The 14,456-nt window shown below is 43.2% G+C and overlaps 1 protein-coding gene across 2 annotated transcripts in view; it reads left to right on the plus strand.

Annotated features, from left to right (window-relative positions):
- The window catches only part of DAAM1 (dishevelled associated activator of morphogenesis 1), a 155,343-nt gene that overhangs the window by 50,965 nt on the left and 89,922 nt on the right, over positions 1–14,456 (plus strand). For both annotated transcript variants that reach the window (XM_090270937.1, XM_090270936.1), the window contains exon 2: positions 10,644–10,862. In XM_090270937.1, the coding sequence (XP_090127063.1) occupies positions 10,680–10,862 (183 nt within the window). In that variant the 5' untranslated portion in view covers positions 10,644–10,679. The remainder of the gene's footprint in view (positions 1–10,643; positions 10,863–14,456) is intronic.

Genomic DNA, 14,456 nt, shown 5'->3' on the forward strand with positions numbered 1-14,456 from the left:
CAATCCCTCAGCTATAGAAGACTTCAGGATGCCGAAGCCATTGCTAAAGTCACTCCACGGAGGAAGTGTTGAGCTGCTGTTGGAACCCAGGCCATGACTACGTGGCTGCCTGTGTCATATTGGTTCTGTTTATCAGCTTTCCCCTAACTGAAGAGCACAGACATTGGCCGTGAGAAAGATGGGGGTTTCTTAATAGTTACCAGAGAGGCTGATTTTAACCAAGAATTTTTGTTCTACATCGTGTTTCATTTTCTCCTGTTGCAACTGTATTAAAGTAATCTTGGCATAAAGTAGTCAGAAGAGCAGGATAAGAGGATGGTAATTAGCGAGTTTTTAAATTTGCTTACAGTAAACACGAACACATAAAACCCTCGAGGCAAGCTTTTCTTTATTTTCATTTCAGAGAACTGGAATTTCCCTACGATGCCAGTAGATATTATTCTTCATAGAGGCCTGTGTACAAATAAAAATAAAATGCCTTGGTGATAAAATGTTACAGTGTTTGAGAAGGAATAAGGTTGGACAGCATTTGGCTGTGAAGGTCAGAAGCAGTAGTCACTTTTCCAGGGGACCATGCCTTGTGGCCTGCTGGGGAGAGGGACTTAAACAGTACTCTGAGGATGGTATCCTGAGTCCTTGGCCCAGAATACTTCAGTTTATCTTCTCTTAACACACACTAAACTTTGCCCGCAGATCCAGAAAACATAGTTATTCAAACTAAGTATGTAACTGTCCAACCTCTCCTCTCTCGGGATTTGCCAGAATTATTTCACTTGTGAGAAGGTTCCAAAAAATGCCTAATGATATATTTCTTTTTGGGCAATGGCTTTACGTATCAGTTGCATTTTCAATATGGATGGCCCCCACAGGTTGGCTGCTTCTTGGGGAAGGTCTGATACCAAAATTCCTACAGGGTGGTGATTGTGGTGGGGAGATATTTTGAGAGGCCCCACTTTTACCTGTAGTGGTGAAGACTGATTTTAGGGGTTATTTCTGTGTGATCAGCAGAGGAGCTTATAGAGAGCTGGTGATTGCTGGTGTCTGGCCATACACTAAAACTACTCTTGTAACTGTGATGATTCATTCTCATGTCCTTTTTGAAAGACCTGCATCCTTGGCCATGACCGCCCGCGCTCCTGCTAACATGGTGCCCAGTGGGCTGCAGCCTGCAGCCTCTGCACCCAGCAGCAGCCCTGTGGCCTGAGGGCAGATGCCAGCTGGCCGCTGTGTTCTGGCCCCAATCTGCTGCCAGTGCATACATTCTGGATAACAACAGGAATTGGTATCAGTATGGTGGGACTCAGCAATTTTGTGCAGCCAGCTTTGGGAGATGTTGTTTACTGCCGTCTCCTGAATTTGGGACAAAATTGAACAAACAAGATGAGTTCGGTGCTTTGGAGAGTGTGAAGGCTGCTAGTGAACTCTTCTCTATCAGGAAAAGTAACTGAAATTAATGGAGCTCTTGCAGAAAATCCAGGACTTGTCAGCAAATCTTGTTATGAAGATGGCTGATTAAGATGCCACTGAGTAACCCTGCAGAACTAGATGAACTAATGAGTGAGGACACATGTGAGAAATATATAAAACCTATTGAGGAGTAAAAATGGAACTCCCCCCAAATAAAATAGTAGTACAAAATGAACAAACAAAAAAGAGTTGCCTTCTTTTTCTTTCTTTCTTTTCTTTTTCTTTTTACAAGCTTGTTAAAGAGCAAAACTCAGCCTCTTGGAAGAATGAGAGCTTTGATGTGACCACCGAGTTGTAGCTTCCTCTGTTCGTGTGACCCTCCCATTTAACTTCGTCTTTGTACAGTCTGAGTGGAACCCAGTGAAGACAGAAACCCAAAAGGGAGTATGATTTGCATTTCTTTCAGTTTCAGCTTAAATCCATTTATTGACTTAACTCACAGACTGGCCACAGGTCAGCAGGCCCAAGGGCACAGGCTCCCTGGCGAGGCTGTGCATTCTTTGGTGGGGAGGTCTGATGACACTTTTGGTTTGGCACTTCTCCCAGATGATCAAGACGAGATGTCCTGGCTTCCAGACTGGTTTCTGTCACGTGAAGAGCACGAACTTCCTCACTCAAGAACTGTGTTATATTGGCTTTAGGGATTTATGCCCTAAACCCATGGTTGAAGTATTGTGTCATGACAGAACAGTCATTGCCAGCTTTTTAGGGTGAAACCTAGAGGTCTCCTCCTTTGCTCTTTACAGGAGGGAGAGGGTGTTTTTTGGCAGGAGTCTATGAGTTGGGCTTGCAGAACAACTGTTAATTATGTGCTGGCTGAGGCTCGGTCTGGCTTGATGGTGTGCATGGACTTCACTTGGGTTCCTTCCTCCGTTATCTAGGGAGGAAGTGGGAGAGGAAGGAGATCTGTTCTGGCTTCCACATTGCACACCCCTGCCTGCACTGATGTGGAGAGGACTCAGAGGAGGGAGTGGCTTTGCTTCAGCAGCTCTGCTTTAGGCTGGGCAGCAAAAGTGTTTTCAGAGTGCCAGTGGGTTTTTTGAATGCTTGGCTTTGGGTTTTCTCATTGCTGATGGGGTGCCTGCCTTGTTTTCTTCTTGCATCAGAAAAGTCACTGGACTGACAGGACTGGCTGCTGGGTGAATTTTAGGACACCTCCAAGAAGTGCCCTATTAGAACATCCTTTAGGGACCAAGTATGTGGGCAGGGCTCTCCCTACACTGGACCCACTTACTGAGCAACGCCCTTTCCGTTTCCTGATGGCAACAATGCTGAAACTTGCAGGGAAAACACATCCCCTTTCAAATGTTTCTCCTACAACCTTTAGACTGTATCTCATGTTTTGGTTTTTTTTTTTTTTTTTTGATGTTGCAAATAGTATTTGGCATCTAGTGTACTTGGGAACTGAAACCAGACATGAGGAATGTGAGAGGGGAGTGAGATGGCCAAGGAAAGAAGCAAAGCAATTTTTTCCTTTCACATTCTTTTTGATAAGAGAATTTGGGTTAACATTATCAAGTTGTTGAAACCCAAATTGCATGTCAGGGCCCTTAGGAAAAATGGAAAATGTGGAATAAACTGCAGTTCTGAAAACAGTAGGTATGGCAATTAAAGTCAAGGGTTCCCCCAACTATTCTAGTTGATCTTGTGGCATAAATTTTCTTTCTTCCCTCTCTTTTATATCTGTGATGTTGTTTCAGTAACTCCAGAGACCTTTATAATAAACAATGAGAGCATTTTAGTGTTGAAATTATAATTGGAGGATTAAATGTGAATTACTGTCTGTCTTGATTAAAATAATAGAAATGGGGCATGACATATATGGTCCCCTCTGCACTCTGAGAATACGTGCTGAAACTCTCAACTGCTGAACCAAGCTGACAGCGGGGAAGAACTCCCAGTCTCTCCTTCTTCCCCCTCCTCCATCATCGAAGCTGCTGTTTCCCATGGAACCACTTTGGTGAAGAGGAAACTCTTGGTGACTTAGCCAGTAAGCATATTCTCTGTTTGGACAGCCATCTGATAAATGTATGGCAGAGTCTCTGATGGACCAGTTTAACTGATGTATGTATCAATACAAATCTATTTTGTCTATATGATCTTCACGCTTCTCCCCTAGATTTGGAACTGGTCATGTATTATTTTGTGGGAAATGAACTGTCCATATCACACAAGTGTTGTGACTTGGCATTACCAAAGGAAAATGTTAAGGAGGGTTTTCTTGCAGACTGTAAGTCATTCTTCAGTGTTTTTTATCATCATGATTATCACCTACATTCCTTAACATTGGCTCTCCTTTTTTTTGAGAGTCCTGTTTGTTGTCACATTTAGAGTCCTGTTTGTTTTGTTAAAGACAGGACAATGACTTGGACTTTTGAGCGAGGCCACAGATGAGTTAAATTTGTTATTCTTTGCTTAGCAAAATGCACCTGCTCCAGAATCTTAAGGAGCTTTTAAATTGCTTCCTTGTGCACGGCATAGCAATAGTCATCTGTAATGTTGTAGATGGATTGCATTTTGGATGTCCCAGAAGTGACTTCTCCCCTCTGCAACAATGCCAGAAACTGAGATTAGAAGATGCGTTCTGGTTGAGAGCCCAGTTGTCATGGTGGAATTAGTCCTTTCCCTCAGGCTGAGCTGATTAAAAGGGGCCAAGATGTGGAAACACAGGCTCCTGGTTTCAACAACTGTAAATTCCCTCTTCCCTGGACAGAAGAACCAACTTCACTGCTCCCTCTTATGATCCCACGAGGCTGTGATCTCCCTAACTTGTGGGTGTTCGTCTTTTATTTCTCAAGCACCAAACGCTGTGTCTGGCCTATGGATTGAGAAGGTTTATGATACCTGAGTAAGTGACTCCCTTCTTGGATAAAGTGTCCACTGAGTGTAAGGAATGGGGAAATGTCTCAGAGATTCTATTCGTGGGTCTATTTCCAAAAAAGCTTACTTGAAGATGGGTGGAAAAAATAGGTACCAGTTTGTTCAGCCAGAAAGAAATTCCTTGCTCAAGGGAAGGTGCTGATACCCCAAGGATGGAGTCTGTGAGACTGCTGTCAGCGCCAAAGCCTGACAAGTGGCTAAAGAACACTGGGCGATCTGGTTGGCTTCCACTATTTTGGCAGTTGTGAAAAACAGATCTGCAGGCAACTGTGGGAAGAACACCCAGTCACACAACCCTGAAGTTCATGGATGAGATCATTTGTTCACGTAGGCATCTGTGCTTTTGCAGTCAGCAGACATATACTGAGAACATGCTGTGTGCCAGGGGCTGAATGAAGCATGGTCCCTGTCTCAGGATCTCATAGTCTAGTGGCATGAAACAGGTATGATGTTTTGTTTTGTTTTTTAAAAAAAACAACCACAACCCATTCAACTATGTATATATAATGTTAGGGTTGTGGAAAGAAATGTGTGACGGTCTCTGGGGAACTTCATAAAAGCAGCAGGATTTAAGTGGGTCTTGAATGGTGAGTGGAAGATGGTCAGGTAAAGAAGGAAAAGAACACACTAGGCTGAGGGGACTGCCAAGCTGTGGGCTCAGAAGTGTGACTCCAGTTAAGGTCTGATGACTGCAGGCACAGGGGTGTGTGGGGGCCAGAAGGCGGAGGCATGTGGGCACACAGTATTCAGGGTGTTGGGACACAAGGGCAGAAAATAAAATAGGTAAGGGCTAGGGCATTGTGGATATTGTGGTCTAGGCTGGAAAGTTGGACTGTATCCAGGAGATGGAAAGTTGGACTGTATCCAGGAGATAATACAGAGCTGAGTGGCACAATCAGATTTATGATGTGTTGAGAATAAATCCCAGACTCCCCACTCTGGTATATTAGGCCCTGGGGTCTGGGCACCCCTGCCCTCTTGCCATTCACTGTGCCCCAGGCGCACTGGGGCGGGGTGGGGGTGGGGCCTTCCTACCCTAAAGCACATATGCCAAGTTCCTCACCTGCTTCTGGCTTCTGTACACACTCCTTCTGCCTGGAATCTTCTTCCTTGACCTTTTATAGGGCTTGTCCATTTATCCATTAAGTCTCAGTTTAAATGCCCCTCTGGAGAGGCCTTTTCTGATCATACTATCTAAAGTAGCTACTGTTCCCACCACCACAATTACCACCATCTTCTTTCATTTGCTTCTCGCATTCCCTGTAACACTAGCCAAAACCAATACTTGTTCACTTGATTTTTTTCTGCCTTCTCCAAAGTAAATAAGCCCCCTGAGGCTACATTATCACATTTTCATCCCTCTTTCCTAAGTACTTAGCCCAGTGTTTAACATATAATTGGTATTTGATCAACATTCAACTTCATGAATTAAATGATTGAATATGATGGAGGAGGACAACGGCGACAACCTTCAATCCATGGACCCACGTGACACACCACCTGTTTTTGTGTGGTCCATGAGCTGAGAATGGTTTTCACATTTTTTTTCAAATAAAGTCTAACGGTTAGTTGATATGTTTTATGTCTTTTTATTTTTTATTTTTAAAGATTTAATTAATTTATTTTTAGAGAGAGGGGAAGGTAAGGAGAAAGAGAGGGAGAGAAGCATCAATGTGTGGTTGCTGCTCACACGCCCCCTACTGGGGACCTGGCCCGCAACCCAGGCATGTGCCCTGACTGGGGATCGAACTTGGCGACCCTTTGTTTTGCAGGCCTGCACTCAATCCACTGAGCCACATCAGCTAGGGCAGTTTTCACACTTTTAAATGGTACAACAGATTTTAAAAAAGAATATTATTTTGTGACATGACACTATATAAAATCCAAATTTCAGAGTCCACAAATAAAGTTTTAGTGACACACGTGCATGCCCATGTTCACAGATGCCTGTGGCTGCTTTCATCCTAAAATGGTAGAGTTGATTAATTGTGATAGCAGTTTAATGGCCTGCAAAGCCGAAAATATTTACTATCTGGCTCTTTACAGAAAAGATCTGCCAACCTCTAGACTGGGTCAGGGAGAAGAGTTAAGAAGCTGTTGCAAGTCATTCCGACGGGAGAGGCAGAGGCGGTAGGCTGGGCTGAGGGTCACAATCATGAGGTTGGAGAGGGTGCGGACCGGACTCCAGCCTATTAAGCAAGCAGGCTTCCTGACCTCTGCCAAGCTTCCCTGCCCTACTCCCTACCAATTAGGCTTCTCTGATTAACATCTCTTTGCCTTTACCAGCAAATCCAGTCTCTTGTACACTTTTCCTAATTGCCCCGCCCCTCCCCAAGTGTCCTCGTAAGTGAAACGGGGACGATGGAATGAAGTGATGGGTGTGAATGTGCTTACTAAGATCATGTACACAGGCAGTTGCTGGGATCCCATTAGTGAAGTGCTGGAGCAGTTAACTGGCTAGATATGTCAACTGTCACTGACGGGGTCAAGTGGGATAATTACTTTTGTTTCCTGTTTTGGTCTATATCTAGGAGATTAGGCTCTGAACAGTGGAGTTGTGGACATGTGTATTAAAAATGGTTGCTTGGTAGAAATCTCAAATCTTTGCCATCGTCTATAGTTTTAAGTTTTAGTTTGAAAGAGGACCTTGTATTTGGGGTTCCACAGAGGAACCAGGATCAAACTCAGCCTGTGGGCTTTTACTGAGGCTTTTAAACACAAATCACCCGTTAAAGGCACTATTTTGTCCTCACTAAAGTGATTTCAATTAGTTTCTTAAATATAATAGGCTCTGTATCTTATTACACGTCTTAGAAACTACCCTAGGCTCTCATATTCTTTGGTTTATGAAGCTATTGACATTCTTTTAAGACTTAAGAAATGCTTTGGATTGGTTTTTAGATCTTAATGTCTCCTCTGCGCCCATCCTTAACACCACCAGCATGGATGATAATTTGGATTTAAGTGAAACAGCTTGTAAAATGGAAAACTAAAGCAACTGTCTTTCTAAGTAAATTTAAAAAAATAAAGCCGTTGTCTTTCTATTCATTTCCCAAGTACTTTGGTATTATTCTTCTATGCATGAGGCACTAATCAACGCTTGTGGGCATTTCCTTTTGGAGTTGACTGTTCAATGGGGGAAGAAAGACCCAGATCACAAATTACTGTCTTGGCTGTGCATCATGGGGTCACAAAATGCTAAGAGGGCCCAGACCACATTGCATTGAGTATGTTAGTACATGTGTCTCATGTACTATTGAAACCAGAAAAGCCAGTGTTTATGCTGCCTGTCACCCACCAGACCCAATAAGCAGAGACAGGGATTGAATCTTTATAGGTGCTTTACTCAGATGGTTGGTGATCTGGGAAGACAGTGGGTTTGTACCCTAATAGACCATCTTAAATTCCATTCTAAACTGACTCTTTTTATAAGGAGAAGAAAAGTGTAGGTAAAGGGTTTGGAATTCAGGGAAAAGTTAATCAGATAAAAGCTGCAGCATTCTTTCATCTGTGTCCTGGGTGGTAGTCTCCTCACCCTGGAGCACAGTGGCTCAGATACCGTCTTGAATTGCTTGCTGTCCCCCTGAGGCACAGAGGTGGGACTGCTTATGGTCTCCTGGAGTCAAGGGGGGGTCATACCTCCAGTTCTTGGAGCAATAGCTTCTTACATACATTGATTACTAAGTTTATTAGCTATTACCTGAAACTAAAATTTTTCCAACGTTTGAGTCCTGCATCACTATCATGTGCTGGGGGAACAGTAATGAACAATATATGCAAGGCCCCTGCCCTATGAAATAATCAAATAGGATAACTTTCAAATAGTGGTAGCCGTGAAGGACACACAGGCTTAAAGGAGAGCGAGTGACTGGAGCATGGAAGGAGCACTATTGCAGATAGTTGGGGATGTCTTCTGAGAAAGTGAAATTTATGTTGGGGCCATAATGATGAGGAAGAATTAGCTATGCACGATGTGGGCCTGAATATGCCATTTAAGGGCATGGCTGATCAAAGGCCCTGAGGTAGGAGCCAGCATGGGCAGTGTCATTGAAGTGCGGTGACTCATACAAAGAGAGTTACATGGTGAGGTGGAGAGGAAGGCAGGGGCCACATGGAGACCCTTGGAGACTGTTGGATGGCCTTTGCATTATTATTATAATTATAGTGAGTAGCCACAGGAGATTTTTTTTATAATAAAATAACATTACTAACTAATAATACAAGATCCAAAATGGATAAAAGCAGAGCCACTGGAATTGAAGCTGGAATGAGAAGCTGACCTAATGAAAACCTAATCTCTTCTCCATCTCCCATCTAATAGTTGGGGTACCTTATACCTTTGGCATTTCTAACAGGTTTAGTCTAGTCTAAAGACAACAGAACCAGGAACTTCTAGTTTCCACCCTACCCCATTTGCAGACATTAGAAAATTGTTCCTTATGTCTCCTTATAGCAGCTACCCACTGGTTTTAAATTTAACCCTGGAGATGAAACAGCTCTGTTCCTGTTTCTGGGTATCAGCACTGAAATCAGTTCAAGGATAGTTGCAGGCCTCTGCCTGCCCCTCAGGCCTTCAGTTCCCTTTCAGGACGTGCCTACTGTAGCGTTAGTCCTGTATCAGGGAATGCTGACATGGTCAGGATGTGACATTGGTTATGTTGTCTGATTATCTGCAGTCTACTCTCTGTGAGGGCATCAGCATTCATTGCAATTTCTCCAGCAAGGTCACCTGCCCACAGCTCTAAAAAGTGAGAGTAATCAAGGCCCAACCACATTTGCTTGCTCTCTGTCTGTCTGTCTCTCTCGCTCTCAAGAGTAGAAGAGTCTTCTAAATGTGACACTGTTGCCTGTGGGACCAATACAGGTTCCTCAGCCTGGGATGCAGCTTCTCCACACCAGTACCCCTTTCTAGTCTGACTATCCATGGCTTCTCCCTGAAATTCACACCTTCCTGAGTTCTTCTTCCATCTTCCCTGAACAGATGCATTTCTCCTCCTCTGCCCTTACAGCTCATGAAGAACTGGTTTACACGCTACCTTTTTCTTTTCTATTTCTACTCTGTCTCTTTTTAAAAATTGAAAAGCTACTAAAGTTATACATAAATAAGCTCTCCTAAAAGGATATTTCATTTCTTGCATTTTCCCAATCTCCTTTCTTTCTCTCAGTTAGGAATTTACTGGGTATCTTTCCAGGCCTTTTGCTGTGTGTTTACATATAAACAAATTAAGTTTTCACTTTTCTCACTTGACTGTATAGTATATCCTTGCAAGCCAATACGTGTAGTTGTAACTTTAAAAAATTATGCAATCCTTAAAAATGTATTTTTATGGTAATAATTCAAATTCCAAAGGGTATAAAGTGAAAAAGAATAGTTCTCCAATTTCCTTTTTTTTTGGTGGTGGTTACTGTTAGTTAACACTTTCTTACATATATTCATAAATGCTTTAAAACATGTAATCCTGTAGTATGTGGTATATATATTATATAGCATCTTGAATAGTTTTTCATATCTAGATACACAGATGCTGTTCATTTTAATGAGTGCAGAGTATTCTGTTGTGTGAATGGACTATAATTTATTTTACCATGTCCCTATTAGTGAACTTATTTTATCTTTTATGTTTGACAGTCTGACCCTTCTAGCTCATGTTAAATCACGCTTCCTTTGCTATAAATTTAAATTATTCAACACCATCAATAGTAACCGAGTGCCTCCTATTTTTAAGGGGCTATGCAGGAACCCCCAAGATGCTCAATATGTAGCCCCTTCCCCCAGTTTGAGTTACCACAGTCTAATAGGAAGACACCCTTCTAAACAACTTAGGTGACATGAGCTGAAATGGGTAGATGTGCCTTAGGATATATATTATTAATTCTACTTGGGGAAGGTAAAGAAGGGGAAATTAGAATTGAACTATAAAGGAGAGTAAGAGGTCTCCTGAGGGCAAGAAAGAGAAGGTCATTTGTATAAGAGCAATAACAACAAAATGAGTTGGCAGGAAAGAGCATGTAATGTACAAAGAATGGCTGGTAGCCCAATGTGATGGCAGCATCTACTCTGGTATGGACTGACTGAGTTGTACTGTTTGCTCAGCAGTTGGTTGTAGGAAGCATTCCACAAGTACATAGAAGGACATGTGCGTTCTGCCCAGCTGATTCCCAGCCCTCTTGGGGTTATTCTCTCTATGCCCTCCATGGCCTGAAGTGCAGGGGGCTCTTTCTTGAATTGGTCTGATTATTTAAAAACTCTTTTATTCACTTTACACTCTTAACCATGTCATGTCCTCTTTTTGCAGAGTGTAGTCGCTCAAGAAATAAAACAGAATTCAGCCATGGCCCCAAGGAAGAGAGGTGGACGGGGGATTTCATTCATCTTTTGCTGTTTCCGAAATAATGATCACCCAGAAATCACATATCGGCTGCGAAACGACAGCAACTTTGCGCTTCAGACCATGGAGCCAGCATTACCTATGCCCCCCGTGGAGGAGCTGGACGTCATGTTCAGTGAACTTGTGGTAAGTACCAGATTCCCTTCCTGGCGGTGGTTGGGAGCTGGGAGAGAGAGGAGAGGATGTGGGTGGTTTAGTTTGGCTAGCCATGGGTTTGCCCTGCTTCCGTGAAATGACCCCCGTCTGTCCCTTACTGTCAGCTCTGAGTCTGCGGACAAAGGGGAGAAGGAAGAAGGCAGCGTTACTACATCAAAGCGCCTTGCTGGTGCGTTAAGTGGAGCAATTTAGACCTTTAGGTCTTCAAATATGTAGCAGCACTGCATCCTAAGTTACTCTTTCTAATTCCTCTCCATCCCAACCTGAGTCTGTACTTGTGCACATAAACAATTCCTCCACCTGCTTCATACCCTCTGGGGGTCCCCCATGCTTCCTCCACCCCGACTCCCAGTGTGTGGTATTAATGTCTTTTTAAAAATTAGTCATTCTACCCCTCCTGTTTTTGACCCTTTGATGAAAGACATTATTACTGAAGCACAGTATAATTATTTATCCTAATGATAGGATTGCAATAATAACTGTTGTGGGAAACTTTGTAGATGCTATCTATCATATTTTAGAGTCCACTATACTGAAGTGAGAGATGTATCTGGTGTAGGACCCGATAACTGTTGTGAGAAAAATTTTATTCATAATATCATATTTTAGAATCTACTACACTGAAATGAGAGGTGTATCTGGTGTAAGTTCCACTCATCAAGAGATGTAAGGGCTTTCTTCAACTTAGCTTTCAAGTACCTCTGAAGTAGTGTTTCTTTCCATCCCATGTCTGTAGAGGATATTATGGCACTGGCATGGGGATGAGGGAGACCTGGGTTCAAACGATTGCTCTGAGTTTATTATCTGTATAAGTATGGAAAAAGCATATGACTTTGCTGAGCCTGTCTTCTGTAAAGTGGAAGAAACAATAATACTTCTAATTTGATGTAATGTTTAAATGAGAATAATAGTGTAATGGCCCAATGCCTGGTTACAGGTGACATGAGTACTCTGTCCGCCTTGGTCACCGCTGGCATTTGTAATGGAATCAGTTCTGCTCACACTGTATTGTTTGACAGATACTAGAGAGTAATATTGTTTTGCATGTAAGGTGGGCTGTATCACCGCCCGCCAGGGGTGTTATCTGAGCTGATCATGTCACATCAGCGCTTCCAGACCAGAATTCACCTCTAATCTTTTCCTATGAGATAAACCAATGTGAGGGAGTGCTATGAAACTGTTCAGTTCTGGTCTCCTGAGTAGATTAACTGGTTGGCAAAAAGAAGAGATGCCTCTTGACACCGTATTTATACTTTCGGATATTGAATATTTCAGTGTTTCAGGCATCTCTGCCCTCTGCCATCTTCAGCGCATACAGAACTCTGTTCTAGGTGTTAATGAGGAGGTTCAAGCTGGAAGACTAGAACCTGCTCCCAAAGAGCTAACAGTTTCAGTAGCAAAAGGGGGACCTATAAAGGGATAATGCCATCAAAGAAAGAGGCACACCCCACTTAGGCATCAATTATGTGGAGGTGTGTCGTGGTGGTGGTGGACACCGTGATGAGGAGGGTGGTGAAGGGAAACTTCCTGGAGGAAGTGCGTTGTGAGGAGCAATTGAAGGTGAGAAGCAAAGTGGAAGAGATCAGTGTTAATGGCTGTCTCAGTCATCGAAAGCTGCTTTTTCCTGCGATAGCAAAACCTCAGCGGTAACAGCAGCGGAAGTAACAGTGTGAGCTGGCTGTGGTTCTGCTCCTCATCATCTTTTATCCAAGACCCAACATTGATGGAAGAGGAAAGTGAGACATGGACTACTGCTAGCAGGCTTTACGCTTGTGCTTAGAAATGGCACATGTCACTTCTGCCCACTTTTCTTTGGCCAAAGCAAATCGCATGCCACTCCTGAGTTTCCTGAGTTCAGAGAGCAAGGATGTATCATCCTTCTGTAAAGATAGGTGCCATAAGTCACACAGCCAAGCCTGAAGTCATTGGTGCGGGTGGAGGACCCATAATTTTCTCCTAGGGAGGGGCAGTGAATCATCTGCCATGATGGCTACCAAGTCGGGCAGTTATGATGTATTGACAGGCTTGGTTTTATTTCCCACTTAAAGCATATTAAAACTGAAAGTCAGCCTAAGGAGAGAGATGTTGCTGATAGATGAAGACCTCCTCTGTGGTCATGGAGGTGGTGGGCAGAGCTAGTACCCCCAAAGCGTCCACATCCATTGTCCTTTCAGTCGTATTCTGTCATCTCCCAACATGAGACCCGAGCCAGAGCCTGTGTGGTGGCAGCTCCATGTCCATCTCGAAGACAGCTCATTGTTCTGTATGCAAAGGGGAGAGAATTCCACATTCTGCCTTGTTGATGTCTTTATTCTGCGTGAAAATTGCCTACAGCTGTTAGTTGTTAAAAAGCCAATGCCAAACCAGAACTTTAAGCTGAAACCATTGGAAAACAAATTATCTTGAGGTTTGTATCTGTCCTGGTGAGTGACGGATGAATTTTTGTCTACTTCTGATTTTAGGGACTTAGACCGCAAATCTATCCAACTGCCAAGGGTGTCCTGGGATAAGGGAAGTGGACTCAAAGCCACTGGAAACCTCTGCCCTGGTGTCTCTTGAGTAGTCGCAGAAGCAGTGCTGCCTCTGCCAACTCACAGGGGAGGGAGGCCATGTGGGGAGGCGGAGCATGCATAGCCTTTGGAGTCAGACCACTGCAACTCAGGCTAATGTCATTTATGATGGTTTCTGTTGGAGTTTGAGTTTACTTTCTTGCCTATAAAGTGGGGTTATAATACCTTCTCTCTTAAAGGGTTGGTTTGAAGATTAAAGCAGATAACTTCTTTTAAAAGGCTGGCACCTAGTAGGTCCTCTACATCCCATGTCCTAGTACAGGGAGATAATACAGGTATTTTCTAGGCACAACACCCTAGTTAATATCCCAGGCTTTTCCATTTCTTGAAAGGTAATCTGCCCACTGTGAGCAAGCCAATGTGGGTCCCAACTTGTATCTGTTGGAAAGCATCTCATCAGGGCAGGTTGTTGTAAGCTAGTTTCCTTGGCCTTGTCTGATGAGTCACTCATTTGATGTTTTAAAAAGTGATACCAAATAGGTTGCTTTCAGAAGAGCTTACTGCAACCTTATCATCTCATAAATAAAGCAAGCCTGTATGGGAGGTCAGCCATGTGAGTCTTTAAAGAAGGTGGGCAGCGTGGAGTGCCTCATTCTCTAGCAGGCTTCCTGTCATGGGCAGAAGAAACAGCATCATTCCAATTTGAGGAAGCAGTGGTTTCTGGAGGTCCCATTCCCACGCCCTGCCTTTTTTTTTTTTTTTTTTTTTGATAACAACTTTATTGAGATAATTCACATACCATATAATTCATCTGTTTAAAGTGTACAATTCACTGGCTTTTATTATATTAACAGGATTTTGCAACCATCAGTACAATAAATGTTAGACCATTTTTATCACCCCACCCCAACCCCCTGCCAAAAGCAACTCCCTTACCCATTCATTCTTACTCCCCATTTCTCCTCAACCCTCCCATTCCGTGGCGACCACTAGTCTACTTTGTTTCTGTGAATTTGCCTGTTCTGAGCATTTCATAGAAGTAAAATCATATAAT

This window comes from Furipterus horrens, unplaced genomic scaffold, assembly GCF_987537825.1.
Source record: "Furipterus horrens unplaced genomic scaffold, mFurHor1.1.pri manual_scaffold_3, whole genome shotgun sequence".
Taxonomy (NCBI): domain Eukaryota; kingdom Metazoa; phylum Chordata; class Mammalia; order Chiroptera; family Furipteridae; genus Furipterus; species Furipterus horrens.